The 25,383-nt window shown below is 45.0% G+C and overlaps 1 protein-coding gene across 5 annotated transcripts in view; it reads left to right on the top strand.

Moving 5' to 3' along the window:
- The window catches only part of PHF14 (PHD finger protein 14), a 380,891-nt gene that overhangs the window by 15,089 nt on the left and 340,419 nt on the right, over positions 1–25,383 (top strand). For all 5 annotated transcript variants that reach the window (XM_075922308.1, XM_075922310.1, XM_075922309.1 and 2 more), the window contains exon 4: positions 3,930–4,074. In XM_075922308.1, the coding sequence (XP_075778423.1) occupies positions 3,930–4,074 (145 nt within the window). The remainder of the gene's footprint in view (positions 1–3,929; positions 4,075–25,383) is intronic.

Here is a 25,383-nt window from a genome sequence, read left to right as displayed (position 1 = left end):
ACCTGCTCAGACTAATTGAGGCAGTGTAGATGTGCTATTTTGGAATAACTATTCCAGAATAGTTTATTTCAAAATAACTCTGCAGTGTAGACATCCCCTCATTTGTCTCTTCTGTAGACTAAATAAGACAAAATCCCTCAGACTCTGAGGGTGTAGTTTGATAGCAGCCTTCAGTACCTGAAAGCGGGGCGGGGGAGGGGATGGTTCCAAAAGAGGATGGATGTAAAGAGGCTGGTCTCAGTGGTGACTCACAGAATGAGGAGCAATGGTCTCAAGTTGTAGTGGGGGAGGTCTAGGTTGGATATTAGGGAAAAAAACTATTTCACTAAGAGGGTGGTAAAGCACTGGATTGGATTACCTGCGGAGGTGGTGGAGACTCCATCTCTAGGGGTTTCTAAATCCTGGCTTGACAAAGCCCTGGCTGGGATGATTTAGTTGGGATTGTTCCTTCTTTTAGTAGGGAGTTGGACTAAATGACCTCCTGAGGTCTCCTCCAACCCTATGATTCTGTGAAGCTGCATACCTAGTTTGGTAGTTCTTGCTCTTACTGTTAGGAGGAGTTTTTTGGACGGACGGCTGGCCAGCCTCGCTCACTCATAGACAAACTCTTTCAGATTTAGCAGATTATACTGGCAGAGAAATGTTCAATTCATTAGTTTTATAAAGTGCTGGCTTTTTAAAACCTTATTTTAAAAGAAGGGGGAAATCCTTGCTAATCCTGAATCTATGTAATATGAGGAAAACTTTATTTCCTGTTCTTCCCTTATGCAAACATGACACTGTATATTATTTTTATAATTTCTCTTATTCCTAGACTTTTCCACATTATCTCAAGGCTCATGCCCTCTTGATTAAGAGGGTAATGGAAAATATACTCAGTGACATCAGCGCATAAAGTTTATTAGCTTGCCTTCATCTTGTTACCCTCTCTTCTACCAAATTTTTTGTGAGCATCTTTAAACTCAGGACAATAGCTGCAAGCAGTCTGGGTAGAACTACTTGCTCCTTACTTAGATACCTGAAGAGATTGCCCATGTTATGAATGGGCTTTTAAATATGTAATGACTACCTGCATTTTTTATTTGTTTGGATGTTTGACATGAATATATAGCTTGTGCCAGATTAATAGCTCTGGAATTGGGAATCTTCTGTAAATAGAAAAAGTAGTAGCAGCAGTACAAACTTTCCCTGTGCCTCAAACTTTGTGTACCTCATACCTGAATCTGTGTCCACATTTTGGAATTGGAAGCTCATTTGTTCTGTCAGGTTCTTTGACCTGTTGGATCAGGATGTCATTTGTGTTGTGTAGTGGAACAAGACTGAGATCTGCAAACATTCCATGTAGGCTACTGAACAGCTATCCTAAAGCAAATTAGAAGTGACAAGAACTCTGCAGTATTGATCTGAGATTGTGGATTTAGCTCTAATTTTCTTAAAGTTCAGAACAATAGAACCAAATCAACATTTTCTCCATATTCTGCTGACATACACACCTATTAAATTGTTTTATTCCTAGTTCTAAGGTGCTGTATGAGATGTTTTAATCTATAACCTAGGCACATCTTTTGCTTAACATAGAAAGGATGGCTGTAAATGCCATGTTAGAAACATGTTTCCTTGAGGTTTTTGGAAAATTCACTAAAATGTTGAGGGAGCTAGACATATTACGCAGGCTTTCAGATCATCAGTTTGGTCCTGACCTCACTTTTCTTGGTGTTTGAGTACTAGAAATTAAAAAAAAAAGTACAGCTTTCATTATCTTTTGTAGAGAAGGCTATTTATGTGCATTTATTATATTGTAATGAAAACATAGCAGAATAACTTCCTGTTAATTTAATTCCTCTAATTCAACAGACTAATGGCCGTCAGGGAGGTGAGGGGACTTAAGGTTCTGCATAAACTTTTATCACCACATTGTTGTTGTTAACTGTATTCCTGCATATTGCAACTAGAAACATTTTTTGTTCTTATGAAAATTTGTGAAGTGAAAATATCATGAGGCCCACATCATCTGGAAACTAATTGCGTCTGCATCTGGGAAATGTTGACTACTCATGTTATTCTCTGTCTAGTACTGTATTGCTGCCAATTATGAGCTAAGTGATTGATCAGATCCAAGGATCGCATACGATTTTTTCTTCAGAGCCAATTGGGCATCAGATTTATTTTCTCAAACTGTTGTCCATGGGCCACAAGTTATCTATGGAGCGTTTCCTGGTGATGACAGAACACAAAGCATGGAGAGCAGTGCTGTGTGAGATTTTAGAGACTGTGGGTAATAGTTCACATGAGGATTGGAGAACCACTGACGTAAGGGGTGCAAGTATTCATTCTTTAAAATCTACTTTTATTAGGGAATATCTTGTCATTGTTACATGGTCAGGGTATTCAGAATGAGGATATAGCTACTTTATCACAATCATACATAAGGGATTTGGAGGAAATGGGTTGTTTGAAAAGGATAATTTCTACTCCACCCATTTTATATACTGCTGTGGCTTATGGTGCAGCAGGAAAAAATTCTGCCATATGCTAGGAATTCTAATAGTAGCAGTGCAGTGTCAAATATGGATTGGTAGTTTTAGGGCAAAGGTTATTACAAATGCTTCTTTAATCAGCTATGTTTTTATTTACTGGTGCATCTGGTGCCTCACTTCTCCATTTTTGTTAAGACTTTTATTGGTGAAGCCACTCCTTAAAAACAGAAAACTGGGGTGGGTAGATGGGTGAAGAATTCTAATACAGTACAGATGCACATTTCTACAGCTCAGAAACACATTGATCAATTTGAGGACAATCTTAAATCCATTCTAAATAGTATTCATTTTAATACCTTGAAAGGTTGAAAATACCCAGAACTTATCCTTAATTATTTTATGTCTGAATGATATAAACTGTTCTCATGAGAGAAATTCCTAATTAAATTATATAAAATTATATAAATTTCACTTTATATACGGTGTTTCACTGTGGAGAATTCTAAAGTACTTTATAGCTATATACGTGATTGCAAACCCTTATGTTTGTAGTCAAAAGGTGAGATGTGTATGTGTTTAAAAAATTGTATGTAAAAGTAACATAATACTTGTGTGGGTTTTTGCAAAGTTATAGACTCTGACAAAGTGAAGCAACTTTTTCTTAAGTTAGCTGGACTCCCAAAACATACTTTCAACATTTAAAAACTTCGTTACAAGAATTATATTTTCTGATTACCCTCTGTTCAAGAACACCAACAGATTAAATCAGGTTGGTCAATAAGGCTGCTGGAAGGGAGACCTGCTATAAGTAGATCTTATAGGCCCGCTTAAGGCTTGTGTGCTGCAGGCATCATTAAGATTCTTAAATGATGGATGGCAGAGTTGCACTAGGGAGTCATATGATTATAATGGAGAGGAAGACCCCCCCCCCTTATTATACAGATGGGAAACTAAGCACTTGAAAGTTTGTACATGGTTTTTATATTTATAAAATTACAGGGCATCAGACGTTTTATCCTTAAGTATCTAATTTTTTTGTTTACACTGGATAAATATCTGTTTTTAATATAGGTTGAACCTCTTTAATCCAGAACTCTCTCATCCAGAAACATCTGTTGTCCAAGTGATTTTAGTTAGTCAGCTGTCCACTTTCCATAGGTGTGGCCAAGCTTCCGACAATTCTATAAAGTTTACAGTCACCAGTCCTTGCTTACGGTGTTCTGTGTATTGCTTAGCTGTATTTTATCCCAAATGTCCTCTAACAGCACAGTAAGCAGTGGAAGTGCTGGTAATGCTGCTAGAAAATATTGACCTCCTGTGGTCCAGAAAATTGTCCTGTTCAGAATTGGTCAGGTCCCAAGGGTTCCGGACTATAGAGGTTTCAGCCTGTAGCAATAAATAATTCCAGTGTGATTCCAAGTATAATCAGTACATCTTAATTTTCAATGCTAGGACTCGCTGATCCTTGAAAAGTCTCAAAACTGGACCTCCCAGAAAATGGACCATATTCTGATTTGCTGTGTTTGTCTTGGGGATAACAGTGAAGATGCTGATGAAATAATCCAGTGTGACAATTGTGGCATAACTGTGCATGAAGGTAATTTTATGCTCTTTATCATATGTTGTAATGGGAAAAGAAAAGATTAAAGGCAAAGTTTACTACTTTATGAAGACAGTAAACTGTCTTGTCTGACAGATGAATCTCCCCCAAAAAACTGGTGTTAAATTATTTGTATTCCTCTGAGAACAACGGTGGTAGCTATTTTTTTCCTTAGGTAAACGTGTTTTTACAGAAGAAAATTTCAGAGAATATGGGATAAGCTGTAAGAGCTTTTAATGTAAATCCAATTTGAAAACATTAAAATGCAGGATATTTTTCAGGACTTATTTTGGGGAGTTCAGCTAAAATTTAAATCTACTAATGTAGTGGTCCTTCAAACTAGGGAATAAGGTCTTGGCTGTAAGAATTTACTTCTGGGGGATTCTGCGTGACTGTATGCCCTCAGAAAACACTTTCCTGCAGAAAACAGCAGGGAAACAAAGGGAAATTTTGCAAGATGAATGAAGTGCGGAGACAACTGCGGGTGCAATTTTGGAGAAGGAGGATTGGCCCCCAAACAAAGGCCTGAGGCATGTGGGGGAATATGAGTTATGTGCAACTGCTTCCTCCTCCCCTCCCCATTTTTGTATTCTGCTGAAGGAAGCTGTCTCTCTTCCACTGAGAGTCTGCAGCTGAACACTCTGTATGCTGGGAGCCTTGCCGCTTTTTGTGCAACAGTGAGTGTCTGCATGGGACTGGGTAAGGGAAGGTTGGGGAAAATCAGGGAACAGAGAGGTGAGATGGGGAAGGAAGTGGTGTGGAATAGGGCATGGGGAGGGAAATGAATAAGAGGAATGGGGTGGACAAGAAAAGAGAATAGAGAAATGACAGTGGGGGAGGAATGGGAGCTCATCATGAAGTGTTGCCTGAGCACCAGTTGGGGCTCCTCCATTGAGCAGGCCCATTGAACTCTCACCCTGACAAGCTCTACCCTCCCCTAAATCTGGCCTTTTGTGATGACCCCCTGTAATGGGGCGGGCACTCACATCTCAAGAGCTTCCGCCTTTGGCTGAGTGCATGTGCCTGCACACAATCTCCGTGTAAGCCTTCTTTGGCAACTCAAGCCATCTGGCTGAGTAACTCTCCCACCTCCACCCTCATGTGCAATCCAAACAAACCCTTTCAGGGTATACATTTAACAGGGACCCATCTGTGTGTCCAGTCTGTAATGTCTGAGTCTGTTTCCCTCAGTCTGTTCCCCACTCTGGTAGAGAGTCGTGTCCCCAGGACTGCTTCCCCTTTTGGAGGTAGTGTACTCAATAGGGTTGTAAAGGAGTAGTGAACAGGATAGTCAACTAGTCACTCCCCCTTGCCCTCTGTTGCTGACTCTCAGACAGAGGCAGCAAGGGGGGAGAAAAAGGGGATACATAAAAGCGGCAGTGCCGCACGGAGCCTGGGATCAGCTGGGGAGTCCCCAGCTGATTCTGGGCTCCAAGTGATGCTGCTGCTTTGAAATGCTGTGCGGAGCCTGGGATCAGTTGGGCCCAGCTGATCCCAGGTTCAGTGTGGCATTGCCACTTTGAAATGCCAGGTGCAGCCCGGATCAGCTGGGGACTCCTCAGCTGACACCAGGCATCGTGTGGAACTTCAAAGCAGCTTGGAGCCTGGGATCAGTGCGGAGTGCCAGCTTTGAAATATACAAGGGTCCCCAGCGGGGGCTCTTGTGCATATCAAAGAGGAAGTGCCTGCATGGAGCCCAGAGTCAGCGGGACTTCCATGTGGCGTTCCAACTTTGAAATGCACAAGAGCCCCCTTCTGGGGCTCTTGTATATTTCAAAGGTGGAAAATGGAAGTGCTTATTGACTAATCCAGTGTGTCTCAACCTTTTTATAAAGTAAGTACCCCCAGTGCCTACAGTTTTCAGAACCAGTTTTTTTTTTCTACCATTGCAACACATTTGTTTAAACAACTTAATCATAGCCGGGCAGGCAATGAAATTTTTGGATGTAAAAGGTACAAAAATAATAAAGTGCTGTAAAACTTAAATTCAGTTTTCTCCAAATTTCAGTTGCGTTGAGGTACCCCCAGACTTCTTTTGAGTATCCCTAAAGGTACTCGTACCACTGGTTGAGAAACACTGGACTAGTCGATGGCAATTCCATCGACTACTCGAATAGCAAAATTAATCGCTAGTTAACATCCTTAGTCCTCACCCTTCCCTTGGGGCTTTATAAGTCCTAACTTAGTCCAGTGGTCTTTAATAGATCTCTGCACAGAGCTCTCCATGGTGCTGCTGCTGTCAGCCAGCCAATCTCCAAGTCTTCCCAGTTTGAGGTCTCCAGAGGAAATGAACTACCTCTGGTCCTGCAGCTCCTTCTAATAGAGCCGATTGGCTGCTTGGAGGCACTCTACCTTGCCTGGCGGACCTCTCTGGGCCGCCTTCTAGTACTGGTTGTGGCAAAGCCGCAAGTCTCCAGCATGGGTCTAGTCCGTCCCATCACACCCTCCTAGACTTTGACCTCACTGATTCCAAATCAACTGCACCTGAATTCTATTCCATCAAGCCTGCTCACTCAGCACCCAGATCCTACCTCTGACCTCCCAGTGCTAGAACGTCCCCCCCCACTGAACCCAAAGAGCGTTCAACTAGATCCACTGCAGTTTCATGTTGCCCCTATACCCAGAACCCTCTAGTGAATGCCTCTGCATCCAGAGCTCCCACACCTGATGCACCTAGCCCCTTCCCTCCCCCTGCCCCCATTTGGATCCTACTGTGCTAAGGTATACGTGGCTCAGAGGTACTTCTGAGGCAGGCCCAGCCTTTGTGCTGTGTCATGGTCAGGTGCAGCCTTGCTGCTGAGTCCTTGTACCAGGGAAGGCGGAGGCTTCTGGGTGATTTCCCAGCTCAGTGCAGTCAATGCCTGTGCTCCTTAAGCCACATTTATTAGACAAACACAATTTGAAGAATTTTTAACTTTTTGGTGTGGAATTCTCTCAGGAGTAAAGAATTCTAAGTGCAAAATTTGCAGTGGTGCAAAGTGGACTGACTGCCAATGAGGTCCTAAAAGTGCGTGGAACTGAATGGGAAAGGATATGGTCAGGGTAGTTGAGTTCATGTGAAAGTTAGATACTTGTTAAATATAGTATGTATATTGAGAATAAGAGGTCGAATTCAGGAGGAAAATCAGGCTATTTGGAAGAAAAAATTCAGTTCTTCATTTGGTAATTTCAGAAAGTCCTCACTGAGTAGTATTGTGTATGTAGAAGGCCTCTTGTAACACTGCAGAAAGTGATAATGGAGCTATGGGGAGTGGTCTTACAGGTACAATTAGGTAGAATTTTCAGTATGTAGTAGTAGATTGATAGTTACCTTTTATATGAACACTTTACTTTGAGCATGGATTTATTAAAATATGTAAAGAAATTCATTATGGAAATATTGTCTTGGCTATTTTGTTATGTATCTCTTCCAAGCAAGATAGAACTTACTGGGACCCTTAACTCAAAAGCCAAGCAGGTCTGTTTTTTTCTTTTAGGGGGAAAAGAGGAGATCTGCTGCTGTTTCTTTAAGTGAATAATGCCAAACAGAGGACTGAATTTCATGTTTGTGTATGCTCATGTAGATGTATTTACTTCCTTCTATCCATAGTGAAACATTCACCAATCTCAGTGGGAACTTTGCACAAAGACCCTGGAGAGAATATGACCTGTAGTGGCTATATTCTTAGTGCTTTTGTTCAGAGCTTTATTGTTGCTTATTATGTGGAAAAAAAATACTAGCCTTTTCAGATTGCCGCTGTATGTTCTATTCTTCCCCCATCCTTGGTGCTTCACTTCCACTTTGCTGTTTCCTTATTTTTCCTCTGTATTTCCTTTCATGAAGAAGCAGCTTTGCTCCCACCCTATTCTCTCTGCAAAAATAACTAGCAGTGAAATAGTTAATATTGCTATTAAATATCATTTGATTTTATAGTTATCGCTCCAGTAGGATTAATACAGGAAAAGGGAGGTCATACTGCTGAATCATTGTTTCAAGCTGTTGACAGACTTGGAAAAATCTCGCTGCACCGGTTGCCCTCAGTTCATATTTGGAAGCTTGGTTTTTTTCACAGCCTTAAGAGCAAGGAACATTTTTATATGAAAAATTAGTGTTTGTGCAAATTGAATGTTACATAAACTACTCAAATACGAGGCAGAGAACACTTAAGGTAGTTTTTGTTTGTTAGACACAACTAAAAATACTTTTTCTCAATTTTGGATTTAAGGAAGGAAGGACATCCCTTATTAAATGTATTGCAGTATAATTACTTTTCAGAATTATCCATACTGAGAAGTGAACAATCCTTTTTCTTTTTAAAAAATCTTCTTAAATTTGTCACTTTGGATACATGTTTTTATGCCAGGATCTTGTAACTTGTTTGTAATAACAGGGTACCCCTAACTGTGATGCCAATTCTTCTAACATATTGATTGCAGTGTGTCTGAAGAAAAATGTCTGGTACATATCATAGCCAATGACAGTCCTGTGGGTATTGCACTTTGCCAGCAGTTGCTCTTGGGTTTAGTTGATGTGAATTAAATGAAAAAGTTCTGCATTTGCCCAGACATCTTTCAAACTGTTTAATTTGTTACTTTGCTGTGAACTATATGGCAAGGAATAGAATTTTCTGTTCTTAAAAAGTGTGTACTCTTAAGAATAGTTACTAATCAGTAAATTTAATTACTGGTATTTTGATTGTACAGCTTTCTCTGTTCTAATGGTGCTTTCTCTGTGCAGGGATGTAAGCAAGTAGTTGACTAGTTCACTATCCGCTAATCAAAAGCTCTGAGGGGCGGGGCGAGGGAGGAGAATAGGGGAGGCTGCTCTGGCAGCAGCCCCTGTCAGTGGGGGACCCAGCAGGGAGCTGGGCCCCTCCACAGATGGGGACTGATGCCTCCCAGCAGTCCCTGTTCTTGGCAGCCTGGGCTGGCAGCACCCAGGGGATGCTGCCAGAGCAGCTCCTGTACGTGGTGGATAGGACTGGCCTCCTCAAACAGGGACTGCTAGACTCAGCGTGAGCTGGGACTGAGCAATCCTGGCTCACGCTGGTCTGGGACACTGCGCTTCTGCATTTTAAATGTAGTAAGAGCCCAGCTCTTGGAGTTATCCCTGCTGTGGTTCTGCATAGCAGTCCTCATCAATTAGTTGGTAGTGGATACAAATTGTGGTTATCTAACTAAGCACGTAGTGGATACAAATTGTATCCACTACGTGATTAGTTAGATAATCACAATTTAACATCCTTCTTTTTGTGTACAATCTGTTTTGTGAAATCCATTGCCTACTCTCCATTCTGTGAAACTGACCTTGTAAGATTGAAGTTAAACTCACAATGGATCACAGAGAAGGACCTGTATTAGTCTGTAATTTAGGAAAAAACCCAACCAAGTAGTCCTGTAGTTTGTTAGTTTTTAAACACATTACAGTAGGTCAGTTGATAACTGTGGGGATGGGAGAAGACAGAATGCACTCAGATTTAATGGAAGTTTTTCATAGAAAATGTATTTTCAGAGGAAATTATGGGTTGTGAACATATTGCAATGTGTTTTTGCAAATGCTGGCTCTAAAATAACAGGTCACATTTTATGCCTGATGCAGCTGTCAGAACCTGAGCAGATGCTGTTGCTTTGTTAATATAACCTTACAGAAAGTAGCAGCAAAGGTGAGAACCTCAGTATGTTATGAATTTGAAAGCTCAGTTGGCGCTGTTTCAGTATAAGTGTTATTAAACCTTTGTGTAATTTTCCATTAAAAATACAATTCTATGAATTAAAGCCAATAATTAAGCGTCAGGTTTTCTAACCTAAAACTACATATTTACACTGAAGTCTGTTCTATGTAGTTTGTGGAAGAGTTAATAACACTATGAGAGTGATAACATATTTCCTGAGTTTTATGTTTTTAAATTTACACCTAATATTTATATAATGTCGTCTCCCCCTCCCCCCCCCCCCCGTTTAGTGTAGAAAGAATTCTGATGTTATGGTGGCATACTGTGCTGTTCATAAAATTTATCTCGCAGTAGCTTCATGTCATCTGGTCATTGATATGAACAGGGCTTGCCGAACTGCGGCGAGCCCTACTCGCCAACTGCGCTGTCCGACAATCTTCGCATGTACAGATCGCCTGAACCTGGCTCTACCGGGTTACAATCTACTCGCCACAGGCGAGTAGATTGTATTATTTGTCAAGCCCTGGATATGAAATTGTGTATTGAATTATAAGGGTACAGTGGGAGAGGGGAGAGAATTAAGACAGAAGCACAATAATTGTAGCTCAGCCTTCCAACACATACTGGGAGGAACTTACAGGGCAATAGCATTCTTCCAGGTTACATCCTGAAGATACAGATTACGTTCTGGCCAAAAATTCAACGTTTTTATTTTTCACATCCCATCTTCAGGCAGGGGTGCATAATACCATACGAAGTCAACTCCTCACAACAAGGACCAGAAGCAATTAGATCTTTTTGGTCGGAAGAGTTACTTTTTGATAACTTTACAATTCAGAATTGCTAATAATCTAGAGTACATATAGACTAGGTGTACATAAATTGAAATATATTTAACAGCTTTATTAATCATTTCCCACAAGAACAGATTTTGGTAAAAACATAATAGCAGCTGATATTGCTTTGTAGTCTATTTCCACCGTGATTGTGATGTCGCATGGATCTTGGATCCAGTTGTCAAGAATCCTAGGAAAGTACAGAGTAGAACTGAAGACTCTTCATATTTCAAAAGATTTGAGAGCCAGTTTGAGATCTCTTGGTATGCATCTGCAAATATAATAGTTTTAATAAATTGCAGGTAGCTTAAGTTTAGTCTAGTTCATTTCTTTAACTTCCATAGGCTTCCTGAGCTACCTGTAAAGTGACTAAGTTATTGAAAGAAGCAGCAACCAACTGCTACAGTTAACTCCTTTCAGGTATTTGTTTCACCCAAATGCCACTTTTAATGCTTGGTTGAGAGTTCATACCATCTACTTGACAAGAATCAACATTTGCACCATCACATCTTTCCTCTCCCACTTTAGGTATTGATTTTTCTCAATGCAAACAGCATGGGTGAGCATAACATCTGAAGAAAGGTTTGGATGCAGTAATGTTTTGTTGCTGCATCCATTTCATGTCCATCTCTTCCCTGTTCTTTCCGGGGATACATATTACAATAAGTTCAGAGACAAGAAGTCCTCTCTTATGCTTATACTAGAACTGATTCTTTGCCCCCTAACACAAGAAAAGGGTTTCTATTACTTTTGGGGACAAGAAAGCAATTGTAACAGGGGATGGAGACCAGATCTCTGTAATTACATGAAACAAAAGTTCTTCTTTGAGGATGTCCCTGCAGGTGCTCCACTGCAGGTGCTGGGCTTGCCCCGGCGCTGCAGAACGGATACTTGTTGGAAGCAGTCTTTGGCTGGGCTGCGCATGCGCTGCTGTGCCTGTGGCGTTCATGCTCTTTTCCTGCGCGGTCTGGTCAACAGCTAGTTTATCTAGACCACCTCAGGCTGCAGACAGAGAAACCATGCTTTTCACCTCATTCTCTTTTGTGAGGCTATTTGTCCTCTAATCACCTTGTAAATTGCCCTAATTAGCTTCCCTTCCTCCTTGGTTCCCCTCCTAAAAAAAGAAAAGCTGCCTTTTTAAACTGCTTACCTGCTGTTACCTCCCTGCATTCCTGTCACTGGTTTTTCCATCTCATCTGTACATAGTTGTTCGTTTAATAATAAAAAAAAAAACCTAGTGAGGGGGAGACGGAAAGACTCTCGCTCCTTATTGACACCCGGTAGAACGCCGGCATGCCAGCATCCCCAGGCTTTAAGAAATGCGACACTTGCCGGGAGGCAATGCCAGTCTCTGATGGACATGCGGACTGCATAAAAGGTCTTGGAGTACCATGTTCCCCAAAAGTGTTCCTTCTGCACCAAACTCACGGCTAGGGCTCGAAAGGATAGAGAGGCACCTGAGAGTGCTCCTCTTCGACAAAGCCCTCCAGCCACAGCATCAGTCGCCTGCCACTGAGGAACAGTGCCCCCAAACGGCAGGCTTCATCTCCCACCATGGCCACATCAAAAAGACAAAGGCTGTAGATCCCCCACAGGATCCTGCCAGGGCAGGGTGAGCCAAGGAGACAGACGTGGGACCTCTGGCACTATTAAGCTGCATCCCAAACTGCCAGCTCTGCCGAAGCACAGGCAGCCGGAAAAGCCGGCATGTACCGCGGCATCGAGGGTAGCATTGGCACCGCCTGCTCCCCAGCCGCCGGCACCGACCACCGAGCTGCCAATGAGAGCTCCCTTGGAGCCGACCACAACGGTGCCGGAAGCGACGCCATTCCCGGACCAACACACGGTGCCGGATCAAGCAGCGCCAGCGCGAGCACACCACACCATCTCGCCACCGGCCGCTTGGGTGCCTGGCTCATCGGCATCGTGGGAGGTGGCTCTGGCCAGATCTACAGCTCGCTCTTTCAGATCAGCATGGGACTATCCAGCCCCCTTGACTCCGCGCTGGAGCTGGTCTTGTTCTCTTGCCTTCTCCCCGGTGCCACCACGTTCTCCTTTTTATTATGGGAGCCGCTGAAGATCTCCACACTCTCCGGTTAGACTGCCATCACCATTCCTGTCATCTCAGCCTCACTATCAAAGACATCTTCACCGCCGGTCGTCTATTTTTCCTGCCTCCTCCAGAGCATCATACGACTGTTATTGCTCACTGTATTCTCCAGGTCATCATGGGCATCTCTCACACTCTTACTATCCAGAGAGATGCTCACCACTGGACAGGCTATTCCCTAGTGATGACTATTACACCCGTGACTCTCGCAGCAGGTACTCTTACCGTTCACACTCTGCATACGACTGCGCCTCTTCCAGACCTTCCCTGGCTCCTGCCCTCTCCGTTCCTCTGGAATGTGTGACCTTGCCTTCTCACCCTCCATCAGAACCGGACCATGTGCCTTTCTCCAAACAGCCGGTCAAGGTCTCTCCAGCAGACTCCTCTCCACCAGACAAAGCGGTCATCCCTGGCAAGGACTCTCCACCTGATGACCTTCGACAGTACCACGAGCTGTTCAAGCAAGTAGCCATCACCCGGAGATAAGGACAAGCAGCACAAACTTTTTAGAAATCTTCAGCCGCAGCACAGATTGCGCCTCGTCATTCCCTTGGATGAGAGTATTTTAGACATTGCTGACGAAATATGGCACACCCGAGCACCAGCACTCCTGACTAACAAGAGGGCCGATAGAAAATATTTCGTCACTCCTGAAGGGAATGGAGTTTCTCTTTGCCCATCTTCAAGCTAACTCCCTCGTTGTGGGCGCAGCTCAACAGAGGGCCAAGACCCCACAATTCAAACACCAAGCTTCTGATAAAGAAACAAAGACCGGATCTTTTGGGCAGGAAAGTACACATCAGCAACCCTGTTGCTCAGAATTGCTAACTATACGGCTCACTTCTCCAACCACACCTTCAACACCTTCTCACGTTTGAGTCCAGTCATAGACCACTCTACCAGAGTCAAAGTCTATACTGAAATCGGTCATCCTTGAGAGTTACACGTCAGCAAGAACATCCCTCCAAATGGCCATGGACATAGCTGACACTGCTGCTCTCTCTACTGCCACCATTATTGTTATGCGGGGAGCTTCTTTCTTGCAAGCAGCTGGTGTCGCTAAAGGATTTGCAGAGCAAGGTTGAGGACTTGCCCTTTGACAAGGACAAGCTTTTTGCTGAAAATACCGACACCGTCCTACACGCCTCAAAAGACTCACGCACAACGTTGAGGACCTTGGGGATGTACACGCCTCCTTTCAGGAGACGCCGATATACACCATACCAGTGCAGATACAACTATTCGTACGTCAGACATCAATGGCAGCAACATCAACAACAGAGGAGCTTTGATAGTCAACGCTCTCGCCAGAAACCTCAGCGATGTTGCAACTGGATTGGCCGTGGCCAAATGGGCCCCAATAACAAGCAGCAAGTTTGATGCCCTGGTTGGGGGTGTGCAGGTAGTCACAGGCAATGTCACATCAGTTTACTCACGTCTTCCACCACCGGTTGAGGCCCTTTTTCTGTCAAAGGGCATCAATCACCACAGAGAGATGGATGCTGGAAATTATTCAAATGTGCTACACCATCCCCTTCACTTTGATTCCCCCCTTCCCACCCCAGTCCCTTTCAGGGACCCCTCTCACAAGGCCCTACTGCGAACAGAAGTCGACCGCCTACTCCTCCTGGGGGCTATAGAGATGGTCCCGAACGAATTCAGAAATAGGGGCTTCTATTCCCATTATTTCCTCACCCAGAAGAGATCCGGAGGTTGGTGACCCATACTAGATCTCCGCTGTTTGAACAAGTTTCTGTGCAAACAAAGATTCAAAATGATCACGTTGTCTACCATCATTCCTGCACTGGAACATCACGACTGGTTTGCCGCCCTCGACCTCCAGGATGCCTATTTCCACGTTGCTATCCATCCCTCTCACAGGAGATTCCTACGCTTTGTTGTTGGCAAGGACCACTACCAGTACTAAGTCCTACCCTTCGGGTTGTCCTCCGCCCCCAGGGTATTCTCAAAGATCCTGGCGGTCGTCACGGCCTTCCTCCAACACGGAGTAATCATCTTTCCATACTTAGACGATTGCCTTCTCAAGGCTCCTTCTGCCTCCGAAGATCTTCACATGATCCATCTCACCAGACGAATCTTCTACACCCTCAGACTCCTCCTCAACGACCAAAAGTCCGTTTTGTGTCCAACTCAGGAGTTCATAGGGGCTCACTTGGGACTCAGTCACGGGCAGGGCCATCCTGCCCTTACATCGTTTTCAGTCCATTCAAGACCTCATTCAAACTCTCACTGGCAGTCCGACCGTTCCACTCATAACATGTCTAAGACTCGTGGGCCCTATACCTGCCACATCATATGTGGTCCGATACGCAAGACTGTACTTCTGTGCCCTCCAATACTGGCTGGTGCTGATTTACAACCACACCAGCCATGACCTCCACAGGCTAGTAATGCCTCCTATTTCCATTATACGGTCCCTCCTATGGTGGACCAACCGGCAAAATCTGTTATCTGGCATACCTTTTCGCCAGCAACAGCCATACCATCACATTACAACAAATGCCTCCCTTCTGGGTTGGGGGACCCACATGGGTCCCTTTTCGGCACAGGGCCAGTGGTCGCCATTGGAGAAGTGTCTGCACATAAACCTTTTGGAGCTATGCGTGACTTTCAATTCCTGCAAATGTTTCCGCGTACATATCCAAAACACCATGGTGAGAATACTTACGGACAATGTCACAGCCATGTACTACGTCAGCCGTCGGGGCAGGGTTCGCTCCCGTTCCCTGTGCATGGAAGCCATCCACTTCCGGAATTGGTGCATTTGCCATGGAATAACACCTACGGCATCTTATTTACCTGGCACCGCGGACTTCCTCAGCAGACACTTCAACGCGAAGCACGAGTGGGAGCTGCACGATTGCGTCCTGCACTCAATTTTCCAACGCTGGGGTACCCCTCGCATAGATCTGTTCGCGACCTTCAGCAATGTGGTGTGTCACAGGTACTGCTCCAGAGCGGGTCTCGGCCCAGCATCCCTGGGAGATGCTTTCCTCCTCAGTTGGTGCGGACCCTTCCTCTATGCCTTTCCTCCAATTCCAATGATCCCGAGACTTCTTCAGAAAGTGCGGACGGACGGAGCACAACTCATCCTCATAGCGCCGGTGTGGCCGCGCCAACATTGCCTCCCCTTTCTTCATCGCCTATCTTCGCACCCACTCATCCACCTCCCGCTCCTCTCCAACCTCCTCACTCAGAACTGGGGACAGCTGAGACATCCCCTGAATCTCACAGCATGGTACCTAACTGGCTGAACCCCTCTGAGTCTCCATGTTTGGCATCTGTGAATAAGAACGTGTCTAACCGTAGACATCCAACAACAAGGAAGACTTACCTTCACAAGTGGTGCAGGTTCGTCTCATGGTGTGCTGCCAAACATCATCATCCTGAAGTAGTTCCTCTTCCTCTGGTATTGGACCATCTCACGCACCTAAAAGACCGGCCTTGTGTTAGCTACGTTGACAGCCTTCCTTAAAGAGGTTTCTCTTAAAGACATTTGCAGGACGGCCACGTGGCCCGGCCACGTGGCCCTCCCACGACACTTTTGCTAGACACTATTCTTTATCACTGGGCACTCGCTTGGATGGTGCGGTAGCAACTGCGGTGCTCGCCACAGCAGATAACTAGGGACTCAGTGTCTTCCTCCTTCTGTTTTGGTGGCTACTGCTGTGCAGTCACCCACAGTGGAGCACCTGCGGGGACATTCTCGAAAAAGAAAGAAGTTACTCACCTTTGGTGCAGTAAGTGTCGTTCTTCGAGATGGTGTCCCCGCAGGTGCTCCACTACCCTCCCTCCTCCCCGCTTCGGAGTCTGTTGTTTTTCTTTGTGTCTCCCAGACTCTGAGGCGGTCTCGAGGAACTGGCGGTTGGCTGGACCGCGCAGGAAAAGAGCGCGAATGCTGCAGGCACAGCGGCGCATGCGCGGCCCGGCCAAAGACTGCTTCCAACAAGTCTCCGTTCTGCGGCGCCGGGGCAAGTCCAGCACCCATAGTGGAGCACCCGTGGGGACACCATCTCGAAGAACGACAGTTACTGAACCAAGGTGAGTAACTTCGCTTTCCCCATGGTGACCTTTGCAGCAATAATTACAGATTGGTTAGTGACTCTCAACCTTCAGAACATGTCTCTTTGGGTCACAATTGCTCCCCTCCCAAAAGCCTGCTTCTCAATTATGAATACTTACAGAACCTTTTGCGTCCGTTTGGTCTGTCCTGTGCCCCAAAGCTATTTTCAAAGATCCTGGTAGTGATAGCTGCTCCTATTAATCATTTAGGGCTAATTGTGTTCTTTTTCCTTCATTGCTTCTCTGGAGGTGGGGGTTGATCATATCCAGAGATATGGTTGGTAGTTCAAAAAACAAGCTTGTTATCCCACAGATTAAGTGCTCAACTAAATCTTGAAGTCTCCTCTGACACAGTGCAGTGGATAGATTTCAGTGGGACTTGTTTGGATGCGGAGGTAGTCAGGGCTTATCTACCTATTGACAGATTTCTCACCCCAAAGAGTCTCAAGTATACATTTCAGGCTTCAACCCTCTGTAAGGAACTGTCACCAACTACTGGGGCACATGGCAGTTTCTCATTACCTCTTTGGTGGCTCTGGCCATGATTCATGATAGCCTATATATTGAACAAACACAATCTGAACAAGTGGGGGGCTGTATCCTGTTGGCTTGTACAGTTAATCAGCTGGTGAAAGGATTCTTTCAATGTCTATGCAGGAGTCCTATTTATTCAAGATCAGCTTTCTCTTGCGATAGCATCAGATATTTTCCTTTTCTGATGGTCAGTGTCATAATCTAGGGCAAAGGATCATCTGAAGAGCAGATTCTCCCCATTATCAGTCTGAATTTGAACAGGCAGCAATGCTTGCTTCTGCTACCTTCCTCTTATCCGAACCAAAACAGCTAGGTTTGTGACAGTGTTGCCTGCATGTTCAATATCAATTGTCAGGGAGGGGCACATTCTCCCTCATTCTGTATTAAACCAATAAAACTTTGAAATTTTTATAGCCCTTAAAGTAGTCAAATCAGCATCTTATCATCTTGGTATTCAGAACATCATAGCCAATGACCTCACCAGGTATTTCTCCCCAAATTACAAATGAGAACTCCTGAGTCTAGTTCCAACAACATATTATTCTTTGAGTGGTCCCTGTGGATGCTCCACTGTAGGTATCAGGCTTGTCCGAGCAATGCAGCTCGGAGATTTTCAATAGCTGTAATCAGCCAGGCTGCTCATGCACGATTAGTGGATCGCGCTGTTCACGCCCTTTGATCGTCATGTGTGGCCCAGCTCCTGCCAGTTCCTTTCAATCATCCTCCGCCTCAGACGGAGCTCTCCTCTTCTCCTCAAAACTCTTGATCTTTCCTGTAAATAGATAGTTGTATATAAATTAGTTCAACGTAGTTTGTTTCATAGTTTTAATTCCAAAACAAAAAGAGGAAAGGAAGAAAACTGTTTTGTTACTGCTTGTGGCTTTGCCGCTTCCCCCTCTTTCTCCTCTCCCTCTGCCCCCCCCCCCGCCCCCCCGCGCTGAAGTAGCAGCGTCTTGCCAACTTAAAGAGAGAGAAAGAAAAGGAAGACTAACGACCTGGTGAGCACGATGTCTGGATCACCAGGTTTTAAGAAATGTGCCCTTTGCTGCAAGGGTATGACAGTCTGATGGCCATTCTGCTCGCATAAGGTGCGTGGGAGAGACTCACATTCCCCAAAAGTGCGCCCATTGCGTCAAGCTCATGGCTAGGGCCCACTGTGATAGGGAAATGCGCCTGAAGATGTTACTCTTTGACAAGGCGTTTCAACTATATGTTCCAGCATCAGGCCCTCAAAGGGCAGTGTCACACAAGTGCAGGGCCTCCTCTCCTGAATTGGCCATGCTCAAAGAAAAACGCGTCTCCCACCCGTTCTTTGCTGGCTAGCAGGATCAGCAGAGGGCACAGGCAGGGCACTTCTGGGCTTGCCCTGTAGCCTTCCGCACTGGCCTTGGCTGCAAGAGCTAACAAAATGGCGGCTCTGGCACAGGTGCCGGTGGCACCAAAGCCCTCGCTGCACCAAGCGATGGCAACCGACCAACACAAGTGCCGTCAGCACCGGCCCTACCAGAACAACTGGCACCATCACCAGTGCTGCATTCGGCACCAGAACAACCATCACCAGTGCCGCGTTCGGCGCCGGACCAACATGACACCGAGCCTTTAACTCTGGGACTGTCGGTGCCGCATCTGGATCCGGCAACATTGGCATTGGATGCTACAATGCCGGCACCGAGGAAAGCTTTGGACGCAACGCGCAACAACAGGAGCTCTCTATCCCCATCTCCTACTTTTTCTCCGTCCCCCTCCCCTCCACTGCATCACTTGCTTCTCCAGCATGTGTACCATTATCACAGTCCAGCACTGCATTACTATTCTTGATGGTGCCCTCGCTCCCCATATCGACAACCGTCGCGACACAATGAGCATCACTAAGATAATGGTTATATTCTTCATCTTCTTCCTAAAGGCAATCACTTCATTATTCCTACTCTCTGGTACGTTCACCTCAAGCCAGTTACAACAGCTGGTATGATCTTGCCAGTTCATCCAGACATTCATCTCCATCAGAACAATATTACCGCCATCGTAGATCGGCTTACTCTGTGTTGTTACTATCATTTACACTCAATCATCTATCTTTATGCTCCTGTCATTCCCCAGCCCACCAGGTTGCTCCAGTGGAACCACAGCAACAGATGCACCAACAGACCTGTGACTCTCAAAGCCCGCTGACAGTGGCCCAACATTCGGAACCCGAAGAAGGCCAGTTGTCAAAGCCGATGATCAGCAACCGGAGCTACCAATGGCAGACTGCTCCTCATCTTCCCTGATGAGGTAGTTTTCCTGGAGGATATGTCGCCACCGGATGACTTGAAGCAATTTCAAAAGCTTTTAAAATGGATGGCACAGTTACAGGAGGTTCAATTGGCCGAGGTGCAGGCTAGATAGTATCAGCTGCTGAAGAACTTGCACCTTCATCAGAGCTCAAAGATCACCCTCCTGATAGCTTCATCAATCATGGAGGCTGCTGAGGAGATCTGGCAGACCCCAGCTTCCATACCACCGACTAGCAGACGAGGTATTTTGTGCCATCCAAAGGCCTTGAGTTCTTTTTCAAATCACCCACAACCAAATTCGTTAGTGGTTGATGCGGTGCAACAATGAGCTAAGGGGCCACACCACAGAAGCATGACACCTGATTCAAAGAAATTGGACACTTTTGGCAGAAAGGTTTGTCAGCCACTCTACTCCTTCTCATGGCAAATTATGCTGCCCTATTATCAAATCATAATTTTAATAACTAGTCTAAAATGGCGGCGCTTCTGCAATATCTCCCGGATTCAAAGAAACAACTTTTAAAATCGGGAATGCAAGAAGGTTTTGCGGCGGCGCAAGCAGGCTTGCAAATCGCCATAGCCATGGCAGACACTTACCCCATCCCTCTTCAGGGACCCATCTCACAAGGACCTTTAGAAACAGGAGGTCCGTCGTCTCCTGACCATTGGGGCTAAAGAAGTCGTCCCCAGGCAAGTCAGAGGAAGAGGGTTCTATTCTCGTTATTTCCTCACAGAGGAAAAAATTTGGAGGATGGAGACCCAATCTGGACCTCAAAGTTGAATTGGTATCTTTGAAAACAAATATTCAAAATGTTGACCTTCTCCACCATAGTATCCTCGTTAGACAAGGACGATTGCAAGACGCCCATTTCCGTATCACCATCCACCCGGCTCTCAGGCAATTCCTTCGTTTTGTTATCAGCGACAATCATTTTTGGTATCAAGTGCTTCCGTTTGGCCTCGCAGCTGCTCTCAGGGTTTTCTCAAAGACTCTGGTGGTGGTAGTGGCGTATTTGCCTTGCAAAGACGTCCTCATTTTTTCCGTATTTCGACGTTTGTCTCAAAGGGTTGATCATGAGAAGAGACGTTGCAGATGATCACGCTGTCCAGAAGGACCTTCAAATCGCTCAGTTTCATTATCAACGAGCAAAAATCGATGATAGAATCCACTCCGATCATAAAATTTATAGAGGAACAACTAGATTCCATCGCATCTCGAGCATACTTATCACTGGAATGTTTCCAAGCAATCCAAGACCTAGCCACCATTATCATACATGCTCCTACTGTCTCAGCACTCACATGTCTGCACCTCATGGGACATATGGCTGCTACCACCTTTACGGTCCAACACATGAGACTCCGCTTGTGTTGTCTCCAGCATCGGTGACATCGATATATAGCCCCATAAAGCACAGCATCCGCAAGATAGTAACCCCCGACCACTCTCGTCCGTAGATCCCTGCTCTGGTGGACAAAACCACGGAATGTCATGGCAGGTATACCGTTCCATTGTCAACAGCCACTGAGCCAGTTGACCACAGATGTCTCATGCTTAAAAATACAATGAAACAAAAGAAGAGTGGGCAACCGTATCTGAGTACACAATTACCTAGGGAAGTTAAGTGGGCATTTAACTAATACTTGATTAGTCTATAGGCAGCTGACTTACTCCCAGCTTGCACCTGATCAAGGACGAAACCCCACTGTGGTTCTGTAATTTAAGAGGCAGTAACAGCCGGGCAGCCTGCCCCGTGGCTTCTACTGCATTTTAAATTGCACAGTCACAGCGGGCTTTGGTTCTGGACCAGCTTTTACAGGCACTGAGCTGGCTGCCTGACCAGCTGCCTCCTACTACATTTTAAATACACAGTTGAGTCAATTATTCACATTCCCTGCACTCCTTGCTGCCTCTGTATCAGAAGCAGCAGTGTGGGCGGGGAGGGGGGATGGAAAGGTGGCACTGTGGAGACGGTACTGGGGGCAACCAGCTTTTAAGCTGGCTCCCTGCGGCACTGGCTCCTGCTTACCTATGTTGCTGCCTCTGATACAGACACAGCCGGGGTGGGGCAGAGAACACGAGTAGTCGACTAGTACCTTACATCCCTACAGTAACCCACTTTAGAGATGTCAAGAAAACCAACTGGAAACTTGGAATAAAAGTGAGACACCACAAATATTTATCCTAGAAACCAGTTAACACTAAAGAAAAATCAAAATAGGAATCTTTATTGCTCAGACCACCAAATCAACCTGTAAAAAATCCACACTGGAAACTCTCAGAATCATAGAATAGTAGAATTGGAAGAGACCTCAAGAAATCATCAGTTCCAGTCCCCTGCCCTCACGGCAGGACCTATCACCGTCTACATTATCCCTGCTAGATGTCTATCCAAACTGCTCTTAAATATCTCCAGTGATGGAGATTTCACAACCTCCCTAGGTAATTGATTCGTGTTTAACCACTCAGACAGTTAGGAAGCTTTTCCTAAGGTCCAGTATAAACCTCCTTTGCTGCACTTTAAGCCCATTGCTTCTTGTGCTATCATCAGAGGCCAAGGAGAACAAATTGTCTCCCTCCTCATCCTTGTAACTTCCTTTTAGATACTTGAAAACTGCTATCCTGTTCCCTCTAGTCTTCTCTTTTCTCAACTAAACAAGCCCAATTCTTTCAGTCTTCCCTCATAGGTCATCACTTTCATTGTTCTTCTCTGGACCTTCTCCAGTTTCTCCCCACCTTTCTTCAAATATGGTGTCCATAATTGGACACAGTACTCCAATTGAGGCCTAATCTGTGCAGAGTAGAGCAGAAGAACTACTACTTGTGTCTTGCTCTCAACACTCCTGTTAATACATTCCAGAATCATGTTTGCTTTTGTGAAACAGTGTCACATTGACTCATTTAGCTTGTGGTCTACCATGACCTCTAGATCTTTCAGCAGTACTCCTTCCTATACAGTCACGTCTCATTCTGTATACAGTAATTCCTCATTTAACACGGTAGATAGGCTTCAGAAAATGATTGTGCTAAGCAAAAACATGTTATGCGGGGTTAATTTTCCCATCGAAAATAATGGAAAAGGTGGGGGTTGCGTTTCAAGTGGTGGTGTTGAAGTCTGTTTTCTATTGGTGCTGAGTCGTCTCCAGCCTGCACTTGCTAGCAGCCGGCTGCTGAGCACAGGCAGCTGCCTTGGGACTAGGACATAAGGTTGGGGGAGAAAGGGCACTGGGTTACAGCAGGGAGGGGAGGTGTTTGGCTCTGGGGAAGGGAAGGGGAGGAGAGGTGGCTTGGGATGGGTGTGCTGGGACCTGCACTGCATCCGACGAGGGGAGTGGGGGTTGGAGGGGGTCAGTGGGGAACAGCACGGTGAGCAGCGAGCCCTCCATCGCTTTGCAGGGTAGGTAGGGCACTCCTCTGGATCCCTACAGGCCAGTGGGGCACGTTCCCAGAGTCTTTTGTCCTAAAAGTTGAGCGCATCAGCAATACCATTATCCACTCCTAGGGCCTGCCCTGCATGAAAAAATGTTGAACCACATATAGTGTTTAAATAAAGATGCTCACTAGCCTTGTTACCAGAGTAGTCTTAGCTGACAGACTGTTTACGATATGGTCTATGGGTTGGTTGCTTCAACGAAAATGAACTTTCTTCTTCTGAAAGTGTATTTTTCCCTTCAACTAATGACTGGCACTAATGTATGGAAAACTCAAGAAAAGTGATGTCCCATGTAATAGCCTGAGCTATTCAGGTTTCTGGCCACCTCTGCATACCATTCACCTTGGAAGTACTCCTCCCCCTCCAAAACCTGTGTTTCTTGAGGTGTCAATTTGTACCTGCTGCTCAGCTTTGGCACCCATTCCAAATGCCATCCCATTTAACTCTTTTAGGATTTCCCCCCACATTTCTAAGTCCTTTATTTCCCTTTCCATTTTGATAGTGGTGGGATTTTTTTGCACTCTCCAGGAGGCCAATATTAGATGGGCTCAAAATGCCCAATTGAGAGCCACCACCTGCTGTGCAAATTTTATGTTCCCTATGTCCACCTTTAGTACATCACAGTAATTTTTTTTGTGCTCACCTAAGAGCCCGTATGAGTGCCCAGACTGATTTTTACTTCTCTAAGTAGTCTTATCAGTTTTTGTGTGTTCAGTCCAGACCAATGAGGGATTGTGTGTCTGGTTGCTTACCCTCCAGCGGTGGGTGCCTCAGAAAACTTTGCTGTTTTAGCTGACAACCAGGGCTGCTTACAAACCTCCTAACATCATACAGGTCCCATTCTGAATATCTGGGTTAAGCTGTCATCTTTGCACCCCAGTGGCCTAGCAACAACACTCTGTTAACACAGTGGTTTCCAGAAGGTTTGCTTATTACTTTCAGGGTGACCCTCAACACACTCCCAGTCCTGATTTTCCCCCAAAAACATGTTCTTCCAGTCTAGTCGTTCCCTTCAGTGTTCAGATATTAGTGTCAATAACAGTTTACTACTTTAACTGGAGTTGCCAAACAGTTCAAACACAATCATGGATTAATTTATATTAAAAATAAATACAGAGAGAGGATTTAAGGGAGTACACGTGTAAGGTATTAAGGTCAGAAGCCACTACAAGAAAAATAAAATGCTTTCTAATAGCTAAAACTCAAGAAGCTAGGCCTAATTCAAGGTAAAATACTTACCTCATATTTTCAGTCGCATAGCTTGCCAAATTGAAAGTTCAGAATTTTCCTCCACAGTCAAAGGATTGGTTCCTTTGTCATCTTATATGGAACGGGAGAGAGGGTGGGAGATGCCTTGGGATTTTCTTTGTCAATCGCTTTTGGAATATGGTCATCCTTTGAAGTGGATTCTTCTGAGATTTACTGCTGAAAGAAAGTGACATGAAGCTGGTGGTGAAGATACTACCATGTTTTCTTTCCCCTCTTCTGCCATTTCACCCTTTTGCTGTCTCATGGACCCTGTTTATTACTACAAAATTCATGGCCATGAAAACTACACAAGACAGACCTCCACTGTGAAATTTAGCTATTGGAGGGGAAGGGAACAGCTAGCGAGTCCTAGCATTCACCTGGTTCCAGGTTCTAGTCTGCTGTGTTTTGGCGGGACAGGACTTGTTCTCCTTTGCATGGTTGCTCTGTAAGGGGTAGAGTGGGAAGGAGATCAGGCTTGCTACTGGGTACCTATTCTAGCTTTGGGAAGCTCTGTGGTGGCTGCTTTCAGAGTCCAAATATGTAAACCGTGCAGAAGGGAGGGATGGCAATCGTGTGCCTTCCTGCCAGCTTTACAACTCTCCTCTCCCATGATCCACTGGATCTCCAGAGTTATAGTACTGAAATTTCAGATCTAGACACCTGAAAACCTAAAATTTGCCACTTCAAAAACCCTCTGACAGTTAAATAGATCAAAATGGACCATGAATCTGGTGGGACTCTACTTGTATGTAGACTGAGTTAGAAATACATTTCTTTTTTGAAGATAGACCAGCTTGGCAACTTTTACTTAGAGCTGTGTGGATTTGAACATGTGCTAACATCATCATATGAGGAGGATGTTTAAAGTAACATATAATGTTACTGCATAAACTTCATGATGTTATTGAACAGCTATCAGAGGGGTAGCCGTGTTAGTCTGAATCTGCAAAAGCGACGAGGAGTCCTGTGGCACCTTATAGACTAACTGAAGTGTAGGAGCATAAGCTTTCGTAGGCAAAGACCCACTTCGTCAGATGCATGTAGTGGAAATTTCCAGAGGCAGGAATAAATATGCAGGCCAGGATCAGGCTGGAGATGATGAGGTGATCCAATCAAGGAGGATGAGGCCCA

This window comes from Pelodiscus sinensis, chromosome 2 (assembly GCF_049634645.1).
Source record: "Pelodiscus sinensis isolate JC-2024 chromosome 2, ASM4963464v1, whole genome shotgun sequence".
Taxonomy (NCBI): domain Eukaryota; kingdom Metazoa; phylum Chordata; order Testudines; family Trionychidae; genus Pelodiscus; species Pelodiscus sinensis.
Note: the sequence above shows the minus strand (reverse complement) of the source record. Positions and strands in the feature narration are given on the sequence as shown.